Here is a 20,697-nt window from a genome sequence, read left to right as displayed (position 1 = left end):
TAGAGGAAACTTCTCCAGCCTTCTTTCAAAGTGCAGCAGAGATAGTTGGGACATAAGAATCTGTTTCCTAAACAGACTTTCAACTGTTTATGTCCTCTTTTCCTGAGGAATATGATGCCTTGAATTGTGAACTTTTTGGGAGTTTGTGATCAAAATTGGACTTGGATTTCTAGGATGTGCTAAATTAGGTATACCTCCTGTCCAGCTGCTAAACCCTATCCTTATTTTTAACGCAGTTTCAAGGGAGAACACTGCTCAATTCTTGTGTTTAATTCATCATCTGTAACCAGAAGCATCACCAAATCTGAAGTATCAATGAAAGCAGTAAGGTATTCAGAACAGAAATAGTAGTCATGTTACAGGCTACAGCAGTCAGATTACATCTGGAGCAACACTTTCCATTCTGAGCAATGTAATGTTGACAGACTACATAATGACTAGAGAAGAGAGATGGCAATAGTTTAAGGTACAAAACCAAGTTAAATGAGAAGCAACTGCAGGAACTGTTGATATTTCTCTAGACCAAAAAGGCCTCTAAGATGCTGTGATCAAAATTTGAATGTAGTTAAGATGAATACCCACAGGCCAATATCAACTCTCTGTTCAAAGGTTTTGGAGGGCTGAGAATACTTATAGCTCCCTTAAAAAAAAAAAAAAAATATATATATATATATGTATATCATATATATATATTTTTTAATTTATTTTTTAAATTTTTTTTTAAATATTTTGAGATGGAGTCTCACTGTTGCCCAGGTTGAAGTACAGTGGCATTATCTCAGCTCACTGCAACTTCCACCTCCCGGGTTCAAGCAATTCTCCTGCCTCAGACTCCCTAGTAGCTGGGATTACAGATGTGCTGCCACATCTGGCTAATGTTCGTATTTTTAGTAGAGACGGGGTTTCACCATGTTGGTCAGGCTGGTCTCGAACTCCTGACCTCAAGTGATCCACCCGTCTCAGCCTGCCAAAGTGCTAGGATTATAGGCGTGAGCCACTCGCTTAGAATTATCTAAGTATTTAAAGAATACTTAATTGACTGTTGTATCACAAGGAATTAGACATTAAATTAGACATTAAATTTCTTTACAGAGAACATAAAAGTGGTAACTGAACCAAGTGAAAGCAAAATACATTTTGGCTCAGTGTAAGGAAGACCTACAATAGGAGTCTCAGACATAAATGTGAACAGGGACCGATAATATAAATATGTGAACTGGCTGGATAAAGATATTAGCAAACTGAAAAGTGCATGCCATGTATAGAGTGATAGAGTGAGTAGCAGTATTGAAAAGTTCAATATTTTTAAAACTCAAATTTTGAAATTTATTTACAATATTCCAATTTTTTGACATTAATTTATTTTTGAAAACTTCATCTCTTATACCAAACATATGGGTAGGATGAATTGATCTTGTGGGACTCCTATTTGTAACCTCTCTAAGGCTTAGGTCTAACATCCCAATGTTATCATTGGAACTGTCCCAGTCAGATTTGGCTGCTTATGTATCAGGCATAACAGTGAGAATAAAATTGAACTAAATAATGTCTAATTGCCTTTTGACTTCAGAAAGTCTGCACTTGAAATGTAATTTTTTTTTAATAAAAATGTAGTTACCCATGGAGTAACTGTGCCCATTGCATGATACCCAGTCTTTACTTTTCCTTCTTGTGCCTTTCACTGTTTTTGGTCACTTAACATCTTTGTGTAAAGCATGTAATTTGTGCTATGCCTATGTGGCAACTTGTATGTGGCTCTTTTAAAAGAATTATCTAAGAATGAGGCAAAATTGCTGGCCAAACTGATTTTAAGTGTTAGTTCTGGTTTTCTATATTCTACATAGTCACTATATCCCCAAAGAAGTTGTGTGATGTAATGGAAAAAATAATATATGCATGGTGGATGCACACTAATCGTAATTTTAGAAGCTGGAATATACATTTGAGGCCATAACCCATTCCTCTAGTTTACATTTGAAAGTCTTGAGACCTGAGAGAGTTAAATGACTTGCTAAGTTGTGCCCAGTACATAATACATGGTGTTGGGCAGAGTTAGGGAAGAGAAGATATGATCTTGTTCTGAGGAACTTAATGATCTCAAATGACAGGACACCACACACACATCTATTTGAGCAATTTAAGGTATAGAAAATCCAAAATAATGTACTGAGAGCTTAGGAGTTTACTTTCAAAAAAAAAAAAGATACTATGGAACTTGACCTCAGGCACAGCCCATGTGTGTGTCCTTCCCCACACTTTCCAATTCTCCATCTCCTTCCTGCCATTACTTCTCTGCTGGAAAATTTCACTATCAAATAACTAATAGTAAATTAGGAGTGAGAAATTTATGAAAGAGTAATAATGAAGAGTAAATGCTAGCTACCAAGTAATTAGCTTTCAACTAATTAAGCATTATAATGACTGTCCCCTTGAATAGGGAGGCAATGAGCATTTTAAAATGAGTTTTAGTGCATTTCACTCAACTTTCCATAAGGTAGTGTTAATTCCTTCCAGGTAACCCTGATTTCTTTTCATAAAGAAAATATGGTAAAATGTATAAAACATTTATCTTTTATCTCTATAAATACAGACACTATTCAGGAAACAATTACTAAAAGAATGGAGTTACAAATTAAATTAATTCATTTTCTTCATAAAAAGTTAAAGAGAAAAACATAAATATCAAAGGACTAAGTCTATTATTTTAAAAGCAACTGTCTCATGACTGGAAAAGGTTAAACATGTTCAAAAGTAAGTGACATCTCAGGAAAAAAAGATGCAAGCTTTGAATTTTAGTGTTACATTTCTCAATGATCTTCCAAAAAGATATGTGGAAGGTATTAGTCATTGCAGGAAACTGAAGGTATATTATGATGGAATAAGGATCACATTTTTCTCTTTGAGGTGATTTATATTTAAATGAGTTCTCCATAATCCTTTAAACTGAAGTGCAAATTGGTTATCAAAGTCCTTTGCTGTAAGGGTTGTTTTACATAATAATGAATTTTACAGAGTTCCTCAAAGGGAAATATTGATTTAGGCAACATCACAGAATATTTCAGTTACAGTAACACCTCAGTGCCATAGACAGAATGTAAAAACTTTCTAAAATCTAAAATTTTTTATTAAAAAGTATAGGCAGTGTACCTTTTCTGAACAGAAAATACACTTGTAATAGAAATTTTTAATTAAGAAAGATTCCATTTAGTCTATCATTACTCATCTACCTTAACAAGTGTTAGTGTGAGTTGACCATGTGCTAGGTACATGGCTTGTGTTTTTTAAAAATGGGCTGTATGAAGGTACGAGGAAATGTCCATTTGTCTGTACATGGGTATGTTGCTACTAATCCTGGATAACTCCAATGATTATATTTTTAACTCTGTGCTATATAATTTACATATGCTACTTTGTTTATTACTCACCATGTGAGGCAGCCATCAGTATCATTTTATAAATGAGAAAACTGTGTATGTGGTATGTAATGATTTGAACCAGAGTTTATTTCTGTCATCCATTATGCTACACTACCATCTCAAATCTGCCTATTTTCATTCTTGAGCCCTATATGGCTCACCGCCAAGGGTAAGCTCCAACACTCACCTCAGTGATAAGAGTCAAAAAACTGACAGGCTCCTGTGTGTGGTAGCTCAGGGGCCCTAGGTCCCCATGAGTTCTCATCATTTAGGTGTTACCCAGATAGCCTTACTTCAGTGAAATCCTGGACCAAAGCCCTGGGGAGAACCTGAGATTGGGGCTGTAAATGGGAAAAGGCATTAAATTCAGTTACAAGCCGCTGTCAGTTTTTGACAGGCTCCTGTGTGTGTGAGACAGAGGTCTATCACTAACTAGATATACAGATCTAGGAAAATCACTTTACTTTTCTGAGGCTTTGTTTTCTCATCTGCAAAATGAAGAGGCCAAATTTATCAAGGGCTTTCACACTTTATTTATTTGTTTTATAAGAAGTGGAACTCTTCCAGCAAATTAAGTCTTATATTGAATGCCAGTATCTAGAACAGATACAGGGAAATGACACTGGTCAGAGCAAGGGCTGGGTTTTGAAGAAACATAAGTCTAGCTACCTACTGGGTCTCTTCCTAATCCCCATCTTAACTCTAAGGAGGCTTCGGAGGCATCTAAAGCCTTGTAGAACACACTTTTCAAACTGTGGTCTACTTCTTAGTTTATACCAGTTCTCATATACTTGTGACTTTAAAAATATCTGTAGCCGTATGAAAAGAGCATTAGAGTTGTACTAGAAAGGAGCTGGGTCAGGGCTGACAATTCAAAAGACAGAGGCTATTAAATTGTAAAACACGTAATCAAATAACTTGGCCTGTGGGTAGCCAGGCACATGCTCTTAGTCTTGAGGTTCCTGAACTTGGCTACTGAAGTGTTTCAGGGTGGCAGCAAAGGCAGGAGTGGGGCATTATAATAATTGTTGAAACCTGTCAAATTTTGCTGCAGTTAATTTAATTATATGTGAATATTATGTTAGCCTGATAGCATTATTCTGTTAATTGATTTTCTGAAAGCTTACTTGATATTGAGACAAACTCAATTGTGACTCAACTAGTGCTGATTATTCCATCAAAACACTTTTCCTTGCCTTTTATTTTTAGTATGAATCTTAGAAAAATTGGTTCATGTTCTCTAAAAGAAAAAAATCATATTTTATTATTGCAACTCTTAGCTTAAAGATATTGTTGGCATATCTGTATTAACCGCTGTTAAACTCAACCAGTGTCTTTCTGACCCTGTACTGCCTCTGTGATTGACAATGTTTCACTGGTTCAATTCTGACCTGTCTGTGATCACAGATCCTTTTCACTTACCTGCCTCCGCCTTCTGCTGTTTCTCAATCTTCTCCAGGCGCCCTAGCAAGGAGTCAATTTTAGTTTTGATCTGGGTTAATTCTTTCTTGATGGTCTGTAACTCATCTGATTTCACTGGAAAGGAGAAAGAAGGAAGAAAACAGCAGAGCATCAAATGCACCATAACTCACCTAGGACCCAACTCACAGGCACCCCATATTTTCTCAAGTCTGTGTCCAATCACATAGGATGTTTTTCAATATTATCAACTTCTCATTACTTCTAGTGATCCTGGAATACTGGATGATTTTGCCAATTACAAATACGGATTCTCAGTGACATGAGCATTTAATCCTAAATCTTTTGACTGAAGGTTATGGAAATGGATAATGGAATTTAGAAATATTTTATAAAATGATAAATTTAGCATCATTTGGTAAAATTTTAGCAAATAGAGTAAATCTTCGATGTGAGAGGGATTCAGATGAAGGAATAATGAAATCATAACGGATACTACTTTGAGGAACTACGTTGTAATATATATTTTAGCAGTCAATGATATTTTAATCCAGCTCCTTGGAAATTGATGGAAACCAGGATATACAATTTATCCTTTAAATAAAATGTCTTAGATGCGAGAAAACTCCAGCTCCCTCAAAGTTGCTATGAAGCTTCAGTTTTTCTTAAAAAAAAAAAAAAAAACCAAAAAAAAAAAAAACCGGCAGTGAGTTGTTCATGCCTTCCTCTAAGCCCTGGGCTTGATGAAAAGGAAAATCACTGAAGTTCCCATTGATATTTTCAATAGTAGTGGTTCCCATTCTAGATTTTTAGAGTTTAGTACCATTTCAAAGAAAACAAGTGGGGACTAACATAAGACTGGCAACTTTTCATTTTTCCAAGTATGGATGTTAAAAACAACAATAAATAGCCTACTGTTGACTACAGTAATTATTTTATAAGGCAAAAAGGCTTAAGGAAAGAACAGTCTCATATTTCAAAGACAATGCTTTAAATGAAATATGTTTATATTTGTAAAAAGTTTACTGCACTGTCCTTATTTTTCTGAAAACCATTTCAATTTTATCACCTTTTCATTACTTCTAGTGATCCTGGAACACTGTATTATTTTGCCAGTTACAAATAGGGATTCTCAGTGACATGAGCATTTAATCCTAAATCTTTTGACTGAAGGGTATGCAAATGGATAATGGAATTTAGAAATATGTTGAATCCACAACAATCAGAGATGAAAGATTTTAAAACTATCACTATGGAACAGCTATACCTTCCTCCGAGCTTTTATTAGGTGGACTGGCAGTATTCACACCTCAGTCAAGAGCCAAGTTTCAAGATATTGGACACTTATTTGAGTCCAGTCTATTTCTCTTCTGTCTCTTTTCCTTCTGGTTTCTAATAATCTCGGACTAGATATTCCCCAGAAATCTCTGAGGGAATTAGAGTGTTTAGTTTGATTCTTTAGTCTCCAGACTTTTTTGAAAAAATAAAAAAATGCAATCTATGTTGCTTAAAATAGAACTATTTGTCAATTAAGAAATGATATAGTATACATGATATATTATGGATTATAAACACTAAGTCTCAAGGGAAGAACAGATTTTTATATAAAAATGAGAAAACTTTTCCCATTGTAAAATCAGATTTTTTTTTTTTTTAAAGCAGACTTTTATTTACAATGCAAAGTTGTTTGTAAAATAAAAACTGCAAGAAGCATGGGCCCTCTGGAGTATCCCTCTGGTGAATGACTAAACTGAAAGTAGTAGAACAGTGTAAAATACAGAATCACTCCTCATGTCAATTACTTCAAAGACATCAAAGTACCATTGTGGAATTGCAGCTAAATTTGAGAAACATCATCTGTCACAATTGCAAATTGATTCTGCTTTGAAGAGTGGTACTCATTCTTTTGATGAAGGCATATGCAGTTTTACTTAAACGTATCAAATTTAATAGAAAATATTTTATCTTATAACATTAGATTTCAATGCAGGAGAAATAAGACTATGGCTGAAAACTAACAGAATATATTTCTTAGCAATTAGAGCTACTCCTTAGCCCAGGAATGCAGTTGACTAATTTTAATTTATGTATTGCCTTAAAAAACATAAACCAATAAACCACTACTACTCTACTTTATTGAACCTACATTAGAAAACAATTGGAAATACAGACTCATCTGGCTGGAACTTAGAAGTCTCCAGGGAGCCAAGGTTTTGTTTAAGTCTAGACTCATGTCTAGCACTGAAAGAACACCTTTCAGATCTCAGCTGGATTATTATGGAATTTGGGTCTAATAAGTTAATGTTACTCAAGAAACAATGCTCAAATGTAACACAGAAATCTGGAGAGATTCTGTCAGTTCTTTCCTGGACCTACCAGGAAATGTTAAAGTGAGCCTCTAACCCTATGCAGGCTGCTCAGTTCCTCTCTTAGAATGGGGGGGCAGCAAATGCTCATCTAGGTCCTGCAAAGCAGGCTCTACATATAATCTTGGCTGCCTCTTGAGCAATTGTAGAAGTCGTTTCCTCATCACACTTCAATATCTCAGTGCTGTCCTTGGGAGAAGGCTTGCCCCTTACCTGGTCCAATTGGCCTTAGTCCACTTTCTACTTTTCTTTATGCAGAGTCACTATCTATATATGGGCTATGGTTTTGTGCTATTACATCTGGTTTCTGGATGGAATGCCTGGAATGAACCTCCTCTGTCTCTCATGTACTGTTCTTTCTAACTCTCTTCTGCTTTTGTTTTCTACTTTTTCCCCTCCTGTTAATAACTTCTCTACTGCACAGTGAATTATATTGTCCCTATTTTTGCTTACTATTATTCTCTAGTAGTTGAGTGTATATACATACATCAGAGATATTTTAGAAGACATTGGTAATACTATCTTCACAGGAAAAATATCTTTTGCTCTTTTTCTCTAGATAAATTTTACCACAGAAAATACTTGTCAAAAATTATACACAAATATGGTGAAACCCCATGTCTACTAAAAATACAAAAATTAGCTGGGCATGGTGGCATGCACCTGTAATCCCAGCTACTTGGGAGGCTGAGACAGAGAATTGCCTAAACCCAGGAGACGGAGGTTGCAGCGAGCCAAGATCGTGCCACTGCCCTCCAATCTGGGTGACAGAGTGAGACTCTGTCTCAAAAAAAAAAAAAAAAAAAAAAAAAAAAAAAACACAAAAGCAGACATGCTGTCATAATAAAAATCTTTGGTTGTTTTGTTGAGGACAACTTATTTTTCTATGAGTGATTATAGGGCTTGAATTTAGAATTACCAAACAAAATCAGCAAAGTGATAAATTAAAAAAATTACAAAGTTCCTAGGACAAATTACTTTAGCTTATTTTTAGGCAAGAAGAACACTGGAGAAATAGAAGTCAGGTTGCCTCACTATTACTGTGGTATTTTTATTTTAAAAAAGAAGTCACATTAAGTCATTTCAGATCTGCGCTCTCTATACAGGTCATTGATTTGGTGATAAATGTTATTACATTCTGATACAGTTGACAAAATGATTGTGCCTTCTGCTGTGACGTGAGATATAATCCAAAAAGAATATTAGGCACATGGGATGATACCATCTGTCTATATAAAAATGTGTGCATTTCTGACTTATGTGGTAAAAAATATTTCAATTTATTTTAATCATCTTTGGGTCAAGTCTATTCTGGGTAAATAAAGAAGCTTCAGCTAACTGTCTAGATCCGTGGTTCTTAATAGAGGGTGATTTTGCTCTGCGGGAGAGATTCTACTGTCTCTGGAGACATTTTGGCTTGTTATGACTTGGAGGGGTGGTGCTACTGGCTTCTAGTGAGGATTTAGTCTGCTCAACATCCTACAATGCACAAGATAGCCCACACCACACCACACCACACCACATCATGTGATCATGTGAAACTATTTCCTGATCATGTGAAAACTATTGAAACCTTGCTCTAGATAATTATATAACCTCCCTTACCAATATCATGCTTCCTATCAACTATTTAGAAAACTGAAAAATGTTTGTAATCATGTGGACTTTGACAACAAATCACATTTTGTTATTATTTTTATTTTCCCCAGCCATTAATACATTATTTGAATGTCCAAAACAAAGAAATATATTTGCATATCACTTAATTTATAAATCAGTTTTAAATACAGTATTTCAACAATAAAGAATCTGAGAATCTGATGATGTACAGCATTTTCCCAAAGTCACGTGATATGCACAGGTAAGAGTTTAGGCTGAAACCTAGATTTTCTTACTTTCAATTCTACAATTTTTATTGTGTCATGCAGCTTCAGTTGATGTGAAAAATATGATCATCAGTTTCAGTTATTTCCTTCACTATGAATTAATGAACCACTGTGTTTAATTCAATAATATTCAGAAAAATAAAAGGAAGGTTTCTGGAAATCTTTATCATGATCACTTCAATGCCTCTTCTCTGCTTCCATCTGTCCCCTTCTTTATATATACATAAATATCCCATAATAAGAAAATGAACAACTGGCCTGAAGTTATAGGACAGGTGATACCCTTGTAACATAATACGTAATACAATTTTTTTAAAGCTAATTTAATATGAAGAGGCTAATTTGCTAGTCTCAGAAATAGTTTTCAAAAGCCAAACTTTAAAGTATTTTGCTAAAATAAATTGCAGCATCTGGTTATCACCCACCCCATAGATGAAATTTCCTAGAACAGGGAATTACATATATATGCATATGTATGTATTCACAATACTTATGCCTACTTACATCTATACCCATTATTTCTATATTTTTTAAAAAGGAAATGAAATGGAGAATGAGTGGATTTTATTCAATAAATATTCATTAAATGCTTACTATCTGCATCTGTTCATCTTGCATTTCATTAGAAGCTGCAAGTATATCATTTAATTTATTCCCAATATGCAAATCAGAATTGTTAAACTTACTTTTGGATTTGAACAGTGAATATTAGAGAAGTTAAGTAATGTGTTTTAGCAGGCTGGGCATAGTGGCTCAGCCTATAATCCCAGTGCTTTGGGAGGCTGAGGCGGGAGAGTTGCTTGAGCCAGGAGTTTGTGATCAGCCTGGGCAACATGATGAGTTCCCTATCTCCACAAAAAATAAGGAAATTAGCCAGGCATGGTGCTATGCGCCTATATTCCTAGCTCTTCAGGAGGCTGAGCTGGGAGGATAGCTTGAGTGCAGGAGTTTGAGGTTACAGTGAGCTATTCAATCGTGCCACTGCATTCCAGCCTGGGTGACAGAGTGATACCCTGTTTCTAAAAAAATTTTTTAAAATATTCTTTAAAAAGATTGCTTTAGCCAAGAGGCAATAATTCAAGTTTAGAGTGGGCTGCCTGACGCCAAAGCCATGGGTATTTAGGTCCTACCCTCGTACCCCCCACTGCCCATCATGAACTTCTCATCATGGTGAACTGCCTCCCTGGTCTCATGGACTCTATAACTAGGGACAGAAAAGAAATATGTAAGTAATTTATTATGATACGTATAACATAAAATACAAAAAATGAGAAATAGTAAAAATCTTCTGTCACTTGATATTAAAATTATCTCCCATTTTTAAATCTTCTGGTCCCCCCTGCCCCCAACCAGATAGTAAGTGCCTGAAAATGAAAGATCACATCAATTTTGTCTATGGAATATCAGTTCCTCAGGGCTCATGTCTATTTCATCAATGGAAAATTAATACCTGTCTGTGTTAGGTGCTGATTAATTGAACTTGTATCAACTATGTGGGCAAAGAGAAAAGATAAATTAGTTTTGATGATAACTGATTGTGAAAATAGTCATAAAAGAATAGTTTTTGAGTTATGACTGAAAAGATACTTTAGATTTCAGCAAGCAAACATGGCCTTCTAAGTAACAGAAGTAGCAGATCTCAAATCACATAACTTGAAAATACACGTCACACTGATTTCTCTTAGACCCTGGAGTGTAGGCCAGAATTTGTCCCCTTGTTTCACCGACTGATGCAACATATTCTGTAACTAATTTTCTCTGAGCTGTAGCATTTTTAAAGATGTGGTTCAAAGTCAACTGTAAAATGTATGACAAAAAGTAAAATGCAAAAAGCAAAAATAATAGTGATGTCACATTTCACAAATGTTTAAGAGTATAATCTGTGCAAAGCATAATCAACTTGAATGAATTTGTAATTGAAAATAGAAAGATTAGATGTCCATACAAATAACTACGACATGAAGCAGAAGAGTGTAAGTTCCATAATAAAAAAACGAACAGCTGGCCTGAAGTTAGAGGATAGGTGATGCCCTTGTAACATAGAGGGGTCTAAACTTGTCCTTATAAGAAGAGGGAATTTATTAGACAAGACACATGAAGAGTAAACAGTGTGAAGACATGGGGATAAGATAGTCATCTACCAGTCATGGAGAGAGGACTGACACAGACCCTTACCTCACAGCAATCAGAAAGAACCAAGCTTTCTGACACTTTGATCTCCAACTTTCAGCCTCCATCATTGTGAGAAAATAAATTTAAAGCCACCCAAACTATGGTACTTTGTTATGACAGCCCTCGCCAACTAATGACACCCATCATACAGATGTCCTAAAATATCATTTTGAGCAGGTAGCACTTTGCTGAGAATTTTTTATCTTGGCCCTGCATGAAATCCAAACCCTTCAATATTCTGTACAGTTTTTCATTATCCTTTTACCCAATTTTATATCTTGTTTAATAATAATGTCCTCAGTTTATTAACTGACATTCCTAGCAATAAATCTTTACTTCAGACTAGCACAGTTTATTATCTATTAAGACTTTTATATTAGCTGACACTGTTCTAAGAGCTCTACATGTGCTAGCTCATTTAATCCTCACAACTCTACAGAGAAGGCAGTGAGATTATCATTCCCATTTTATAGATGAGGAAACTAAGGCACAGCAAGCAAGTACCTTGCCGCAAGACACACATAATAAATGGCTGAGGCACTACTGGATTCTAGGTGCAGCAATTACATGTTCCATGCTCCTACCTGCTATAATAATAAGAGTAGTAGCAATAACCTCATTGAACATTACTATGTGCCTAAGCATTTTATATACAGAAGTAGTTTAATTCTTACAATAACTATTGGATATACAGTATATTATTTTCAATTTCCAGGTAGAAATTAGAGGTATGTAGGGGTTAAAGGATTTCCCCAAGGCCACCATGGTAGTATACTGTGAAACAGACTCCACTCCAGGCAATCTGACAGGAAAGCCTCTGTTCTCCACCCAGATCCTGTCTCCCAGAAAGCAAGTATCTTTCATTCTACCTTTCTGAATGCACCGGCTCTTCTAAACTCAATTCAAAATTCTCTCTTAAGCCTTCTCTAACCTTTCCGGCTGATAGTACTTTCTCTCTTTAAAAATCTCTAAAGCAGAATATACTTTGCCTAGGATAATGGATGGGAATGTTTAATGATATGTTGCTGAGTATTAATATTATTTCTCTGGTTGATGCTTTATCTCTGTATTTCAATCACATACTTTTGAGGGGAAGAACCCAACATAAAGAGCTTCTTAGCATTGGGGATAAATTCTCAATTTTAACTTTAATTGAACTGTCTTTAATTTCCTGTTAGATGTTTCAGGGCATTTATATTAGTTTGTCACCTATTCTGTCACTGAAAGTGCATTGACAAGTCCCTAAAGGCATTCAAACTTACCAGAGTCTTTCTTGTTAGACATTAGAATTTAAATTAATTCTTTAAAGAAATTGATATCAAATATTTTTTTCCAGAGGGCATCAATTTTTCCACTAAGAAACTACAGCTAAAGCTCACTGATATTCATGTTTTCTCTTTCGTAAAATACTAATCTGCAATATCATATTTTCTTTATTTTATGACTCTATGATGTCAGGACAGGACAAGTTGATTATAGTTTTAGTTCAATTTGATTTGAAATGGGACAGAAATACCTAGTGGCAATCTATTTAAAGCAATCCACTTTAAATGCTTATCAGTATTCATTTTTGGTAAATTATCACATTAATATATTTTTCTTTATATAGTTTTCTCCTTAGCAGAATTCAGTCATATTACAAATTCTGAAATAAGAAATGACAAATTATCCAAGCTATAACATTAATTTCCTCTTCTGAACTTGCCAAACCATTAAATGCTGGAAACAGCTATTAATAAAAGAGTGAGATATATACCTCAGTAAATATTTATTCAGATTCTATCAATATTAACATAGTCTATTTTAAACTTCACTGATACTTTTCATTTGTGATTTGAGTTTGAAACTTTTGTTATTTCCAGAAACCAACCTAATTATAAAAAGTACTATAAATTTAATGAATATTTATACATGCACGTATATATTTTATGTACATATATGTACACATAATATAATCTGCCAATATGCTCCTAAAAAGAATATTAAATCATGATTCTAGTTATGCTTCCCAGTGAATTATAGATACATTTTTATGTTTCACTAAAGTAACACTAATTAACAGTTAAGTTTTGTGACTTGAGCTCTAAATGTATAGAAATATATGAAATGAATAGAATTGATCAATCTGTTGTCTTGCTGTAATAACAGGGGGCTGGCATCACGCTCAAGTACACCATGGCTGCCCCTTGTTTCTGGGTAATCTCTGATGTGACTGACCATGACATTGACTACTACACAGAAGCTCTGCTGCAGGGCTGGCTTGGAGGAGGCCCAGGAGCCCCTCTTCTCTACTATGTAAACCAGGCCCGTCAAGCTCCCCGACTCAAGTATCTTATTGGGGTTGCACCTATAGCCTGTGGCTTGCCTGTCTCTCGGCAGTAATCCCTTGGAGCTGTCTTATTGATGCTGGAAGCCACATGACTATTCTACCTCCAAGCTTAGATTTAATCCTTAGGATAAATCTTTTAAAGTGATTTTCCCCAGTGTTTTATATGAAATATTTCCTTTTGATTTAACTTCAATATAATAAAGATACAGCACTTAAAAACCTTAAGTAAAATTAACATAATTATAATATGCTGAATAGATTTTAAATGATCATTTGTCTTGATTGTCCTTACAAAATCTTTTTACCACATAATTTATCTTTCTACCTATTGCTTATCTATATCTTTCCAGCGTAACAGAGATATTGTAGGATGCACAGTTCCAAAGAATGATTGCTGCAAAAAAGTAAAACACACCACATTTCTTTCAAAGCATCTCTAGTTTGTATTTAGTAGTCCAATTTTCAGATTTAGCCTTTTCTCAAGACTGTCACATCTTACACACACACACAAAAAAAAAAAAAAAAAAAAAAGAAAAGATGAAATTAAACCTCATGTGTGATTTACCATTGGATTTAAGGATAAATTCTTATGTTACATGTTGTAATGGTTACAAACTGTAAAGTCTCTTCACATTATTTCTCCAAGTAGCTGACTTTGGCAATTTGTCTTTCTATAAAAATCCCTTCATTGTTTATTTTTTCCAATGTAAGAAACAAGTCATTGAAATTTTCAACACTTGGAGACTTTTTGAGAGAGAGAAACTTGTGTATACTCCACATTGGGGTGACCTAACCTCCAACAAGTTGCTGCAGAAACTCCTTTTTTTGTTACTAAGACTCAAAAAGGAATTCATATTTACCTATCTACAGAATAGATACATGGATACATAATTACATAGAAATCCATAAATCTATGAATGTGCTATTGAAGTTATCTTAGGTCCACAAAGTTTGTTGAGTATAATAAACTTTAGCCTTTTCAGAAGCATCAGTACCTTCCTGCATCTTGAACTGCGTTTTGTAAAAACAAAGTATTTCAATAGGGATTCTTTCTCAGTATAGTGCTGAAATAAAAGGCAGTGTTCTACAGTAAATAGCCTATGGGCATAAGAACTAAGAGACCTAGGTTCTAGTTCTGGCTCTACTATATCAATTAGCTATATGACTTTCTGTGTTTACTCATCAATAAAACTGGGATAATAGTATTTGCCTTACTTGTCTTAAATGGTTGGGATGCAGAGTAAATCCAAGTCTCTGCAGTGGCTTATCAAGCTGCATTGGAACTTGCCCTGTGTCTAACTCTCTGACCTGATCCCCAGCCAGACTTTCCCTCACTGGCTCAGCTCTGTTGCAGTCACACTGGCTTCCTTATTGTTCCTTGACTATTCAACTTAAGGTCTCTGCACTGACCAATTTTTCTCCACAGAATGCTCTGTCTCTGACAGCTTCAAGCTCACTTTCTCTTTTCCTCACATCCTTTAGGTTTCCACTCAAATGTCACTTCAATCAATGAAATATAGTGTTCCCAACTTTCTCTATGTGTTTATTCTTTTACCTATTGATCAGTTCATTATTTGTTCGCTTTCTGATAAAGGGCAATCTCAAGGAATATGGGAAATTTTGTTATCCTTAGGAATAACAACAAATAAAATTTTTTTCTGAATCACTCCACATAAAAATTTAGCAGTGTGTTTAGTTGGAAAGTTTGTATCGCTGCTTTTTACTAATTAATGTGAAACTATGCAAATATTATTTTACTTTTTATGACATTAAATATATTTTCAGATACATATATCTCATAATAATTTATCACTGTATGGTAAATTATGCTTTTAACATTTCTATAGTTTGCCTCTCTTAATTGCTCAAATATTCAAACCATGAACTAATTTTGTATAATGCTTCTCTGAAAAGACAGTTTATGCACTCCCTTTGGAAGTAAATTGATTTCTTCATTAAAAGCAACATATTATGTTTCAGGACTTTAATATGTCACAAGCTAAGCTGAGAGCACGGTGTTATTTGCTCTGATAAAATACTTTTCAAATTGGTCCTGGGTTTTTGTTAGACATGTTTGTGTTTGTCTCCCCTACTGCAACACAGTATGGTGGAAAGCAGAGACCATTTCTTATCCATTTGATGATTTTCTAATACTTTATACATAGCAGGCCCTTCATAACTATCTGGTTAATTTATTGAATATAGGCATTCATGCAATGATAGTTAACCACCCCCTTCTTTAAGGAGAAATAAAGTGAAGGACCTTACTTACATTTAGAGCCTGTTGACCCACTGGCAGTAGATCTCGATCCACCTTTCATGGAAAAGACTCCTTTCCCCCTGCGAGTCGTCGTGACTGCCACTCTGGGACGCTTCAGTGGAATTACTGCACGGGGAGGTGGAGGCACACGCCCGTGGTAATCAAATAACCTTTACAAAACACAAATGGGACTGAGAATTGGTTTGATACCCGAGAATTCTATCAAATATGTGAAATGATTAACAGAATAGCCCCGTAGAAAATTTCAATAAATGTTTTCTTTCTGCTGTTGTTCTCTAATATTCAGATGCAGGTATTATTTGGCAGATTTAATTTTCACTAAGAAAATGGAATGCTAATATAGTCTATGCTTTCTGGACTTTCGAGTGTGACCTCCAAGAGGAACTCATTTGTAAGGTATGAAAGGACTAGGAGCTTTGCTCCAACAGTACCATGCAATTGTTGAAATTATGCTGACCTTCATCCCTAAATATACTTCTTTGCTTGATAAAACAGATTTTCACTTCTTATGAACAGAAATATTCCTCTTACACGTCAAACACTTATTAGCACATTCGTTTAAAAGAGGAAAGGATCTTGCAGAACGGGAACAAAGAAATAAAATTACTGGTCAAACAATAAACAGCCCAGCAAGATAAAAAGTAAAACCAGCTTAAAGAAAACAGCTATGAGAGACAAATCAATTTGGTGCTTCAGCTCACTCTAAGAATCTTTTCAGTAACAAAAGGCTCCTCTGATTGCAGACAAAAGGAGACAGTTTGAATGACATGGAGCTAGCATGAGGACAAAACTTTGTTGACTGCTTATGGTGGGAAGTATTTATCAAGATATCTTTTAATTATTCTGACCATTTGCTAGATGTGCAAATTGAGACTAGAGATATTTTTATAGTTAGATATTACAAGCATATTTAACAAAAAATCATAAAACTTAAAACCTTTGCTGAAAAGTGAAAAATGATATTCACCACAATCAATGAATTTCCATTAAACAAAGTATAAGGGTTAACTCATTTATAAAAATATGTAATTCATAGATTCAAAAGCTTCATATTATTTATATTGCATCCACATATACAACAATTTTTTATATGACAGAACATTTGAGTAACCTAAAAGGTCAATGAAAAAATACTGGGATACATTTACTCATTTTCATGACTATTTTCCAGTGAACCAGACATGTAAGTACATTATTCACTATAAAGAAAATAGCATTATTGACTTAGAATTATAATTGTTACATATTTTATTGTGACAGAATAAAATATTGGATTACATTCTTATAATTACTTTAAAACAGTCAATAAAAACAATCTAATATGGAAGTCAGAAATGAGAAACTAGAATGGGAAGAAAATAAAAAAAAATTCTATAATAGGTTAATTGATAAAATTACATCTTGTTTATACATACAGATGAAAATGTGATAATCTCTTTTTAGGAAATAATATATGAAATATAATAAAAGTTAAGATAGATCGGTTTCCAAATATTCATTTAGAGACATTTAAAACTATTATACTATGGGGTGGGGGAAGTGCAAAAAGCACTATTAAACAAAATTTAAAGCAAAATTCCTTAGTACTAAGAATATTTCCTACATTAGAGACTTAGGGTATTCAAAAACGATTTAGAACATGCTGGGGAAAAACTAAGAGATATCTGGAAAAGAAAAGAAATGAAATGAGACAGAGTTCAAGAGAGGTGCCATCTTCTGTGAATAAGCAAAGTCCATTAGAGCTGAAGAACAGCTAGCAAAGAATAGGTCATGGATGTCAACACATAATAGTTTACTTCAAAGAGCACAGGCAGGATGAGGCTGAAAAGGGTTATGAATATCATCTATATCACTAGGGGCTTGAGAATCAAAAGGGTCAGCTAGACCTGCCCCTCATTTCAATCACAAAACAAGGTCTACATTAGTTATTTATAAGTTGAATTCACAGAGCACCTTAAGTCAGTGAACCAAAATACAAAGGCACTTTGCATGAGCTATAACACCCAAAACTATTGAGCGAAAAGAAAATATGGCAATTGACTGATCTCTTCTAGAGTAGAAGTTGCTATTTGAAATGAAAGGCAAGCTCTTTTAGCAGGACCATTTCCCTAGGACACCAATGTGCAGTTTTACAGGTTCATTAAACAAGCCAATCTATAAATTGGGTTAAGAAAATCTCTAAAACACAATCAAAATATATAATGATGTAGGAATTCTATAGTAAAAACACAGGCCAAGTAAAGTTCACTACATTCACTGCTACTTTAATTGCAATGTAATTTAATACTATGTTTATAGGGAAGAAAAATGTTTATCGATATTTCTATTGCTTCCCCCAGCCAAGGATTACCAAACCTCCAACGGTGGCATGGCCTGATCTTATGCTGAGAAAGAGCCATACTTGCTCACTGTGTTTATGATATGCTTTTAGTATGGGGCATACATTTTAGTAATCTACATAGTATATTACTAAACAACTTTCCTTTGGTATAAATTCCTATGGTGAGTGGCCGGTTCTCTGAATATTTTGGTGAACTACTTCAAAGGAAAATGACTAGTTTTCTTTACTCTCTCTTTTGGTTTTTTGAGACAGAGTGTCACTCTGTCACCCAGGCTGGAGTCCAGCAGTGTGATCTCACGACAACCTCTGCCTCCTGGGCTCAAGCAATTCTCCCACCTCAGCCTCCCAAGTAGTTGGGACTACTGCATGCCATTGCGCCCGGCTAAAGTTTTTTGTATTTTTTGTAGAGATAGCATTTTGTCGTATTGCCCAGGCTGCTCTCGAACTCTTGGACTGAAGTGATCTGCTCAACTTGGGCTCCTAAAGTACTGGGATTATAGGCATAAGCCACCAAGCCTGGCTGGATGACTTGCACCAACGAATCAAATAACGTTTTACTGATTCTTTGGTAAAACTTTGATGGGAAGTTGGGCAGCATCAGGACTTAAATATTTTAATGTGATAGGTCATTCACAAAACAAAATTGGGAATGGGTGAGGCAGGAGAATAGGGTCTGGAGGCAGGGAACCTAAGGCTGTTTCATGCTGACTTCCTAGAACTAAACAAAAAGGAAAACCCCACCTTTCCATGCCCAAGTAACAAAAGGACCAGAGTCTACTCCCTTTGCACCCCTCCTCATCCCACCACCTTTTTCTGAATGGCTGATGAAAAATTGAAAGTACCTCTGATTGGTCCCCTTCCACAACCAATCAGGCTGCTCGTGGGCAAAGTCTTCATTTGCATAGGGTATACATTTGTAACTTCACTTCAGCCTCTGATTGGTCCCCTTACACAACCAATCAGACTGACCGTAGGCCACTACTTAATATACGTAGGGTGTACTCCAAGCAACCGATGGGGAAACCTGTAGAGGGTATGTAAACCCCAGAAAATTCGGTCACAAGACTCTTGAGCCCTTACGCTCGGTTGGCTCCCACCCTGTGGAGTGTACTTTCATTTTCCATAAATCTCTGCTTTTGTTACTTCATTCTTTCCTTCCTTTGTTTATGCATTTTGCCCAATTATTTGTTCAAGAACCTGGACATCCTCCACCAGTAACATGGGCTAACATGAGGGCATAATTTTTAATTTTACAACTTTTAATGGAGCTGAAATCTTTCTTAATTTGCATTGGGCACTCTTGAGTTAATTAGAAATAAAAGGAAGGAAGACTGGATGTTGTCCTAATGTACAAAAACATAACAAGACAAGGATAGAAAGAGGGGAATACTTTCTGGGATTGCAAGACGGGATACAGGGGTTCTTCAAAATGCAGAGGGAAGTAGGTGAAAGGCAGGCCAAGAAAGGCATTCTCATCAGAATTCTGTCCACAGTAAATCAAAGAAATTTTGCCTTTATCAAATATTAGATTGGCAAATAGTATTGAGACTAAGGAACTAGTTCATTTAAGATTATAGACTGACAGTAGAAATGGCAATCCAGCAGAATTAAATGGAATCTAAGTCTCCAGGCTAGTTAAAAGCTTTAATTTTTTTCCTTCCTCTTGTTTTTCTTGTTCCTTACCCTTTTGGAGTTATATTTCCTCTCCTTTCCTTTAATAGTCCTTAATTTTCCCTAATATTTCTTGGTCAGAATAATTTTCTCCCAAATACTTACTCATCAAATAGATAATGGTTTCTAATGAAGCCAAACATATAATAATAATTCTTTCCTCAAGGTCTATTTTACAGTGAAAACTCTAAAACACCTGCTGTCAAGTAATAAATTTTAAAAATTCAGTCCAATTTTAATAAAACCAATTCATGAAGACAATTTGAGAATTTAATTTCTTCATTTAATAAATGTTTCTATTTTCTAGGTACCCTTTTCTTATTTTGCCTTTTAATGCTTTAAATAATATCTGACATATGTAACTTTATTACCTAGCAAAAGCTAAAAACTGGTAATATGAATTTTAATATTAGTTTATTTGATAAAATAGACATAACTTTTCTCTAGGAAGAATAAGGACATTTGATTTCATCCACTATTCTTAAACGGTAATTGTTTTTGGACAGAGGCAATTTTAAAACTAAGTGCCTTTTGGATAAAGGCATATTAACACAGCAAATAAACATAATTTTAATTGTCTTTTAAAAATAAAGAGCTTGTTATTAAGCTTTAAAAATAATAAAGTAACATTTTGGAAAAAAAGTACATAAAAAAACTATAAAACTCTGTCAGACCTCAGAACAACTACTATAATCCTTTAATCTTTTTTCTATAAGCTTCCATATTTTTCACATAATTGAAAACATAATATATGTACAGTCATGTATTCTAGCTCGTTCTCTTTGGTTTATATTAAAAACATTTCTCAGGCCTGTT

The 20,697-nt window shown here is 34.8% G+C and overlaps 1 protein-coding gene across 11 annotated transcripts in view; it reads right to left on the bottom strand.

Moving 5' to 3' along the window:
* Positions 1–20,697, bottom strand: part of RALYL (RALY RNA binding protein like) — a 735,427-nt gene that overhangs the window by 43,450 nt on the left and 671,280 nt on the right. For all 11 annotated transcript variants that reach the window (XM_077942454.1, XM_077942451.1, NM_001361230.2 and 8 more), the window contains 2 exon segments: positions 15,861–16,018; positions 4,839–4,952 (listed from right to left, as the gene is read on the bottom strand). In XM_077942454.1, the coding sequence (XP_077798580.1) occupies positions 4,839–4,952; positions 15,861–16,018 (272 nt within the window).

Source organism: Macaca mulatta, chromosome 8 (genome assembly GCF_049350105.2).
Source record: "Macaca mulatta isolate MMU2019108-1 chromosome 8, T2T-MMU8v2.0, whole genome shotgun sequence".
Lineage (NCBI taxonomy): Eukaryota > Metazoa > Chordata > Mammalia > Primates > Cercopithecidae > Macaca > Macaca mulatta.
Note: the sequence above shows the minus strand (reverse complement) of the source record. Positions and strands in the feature narration are given on the sequence as shown.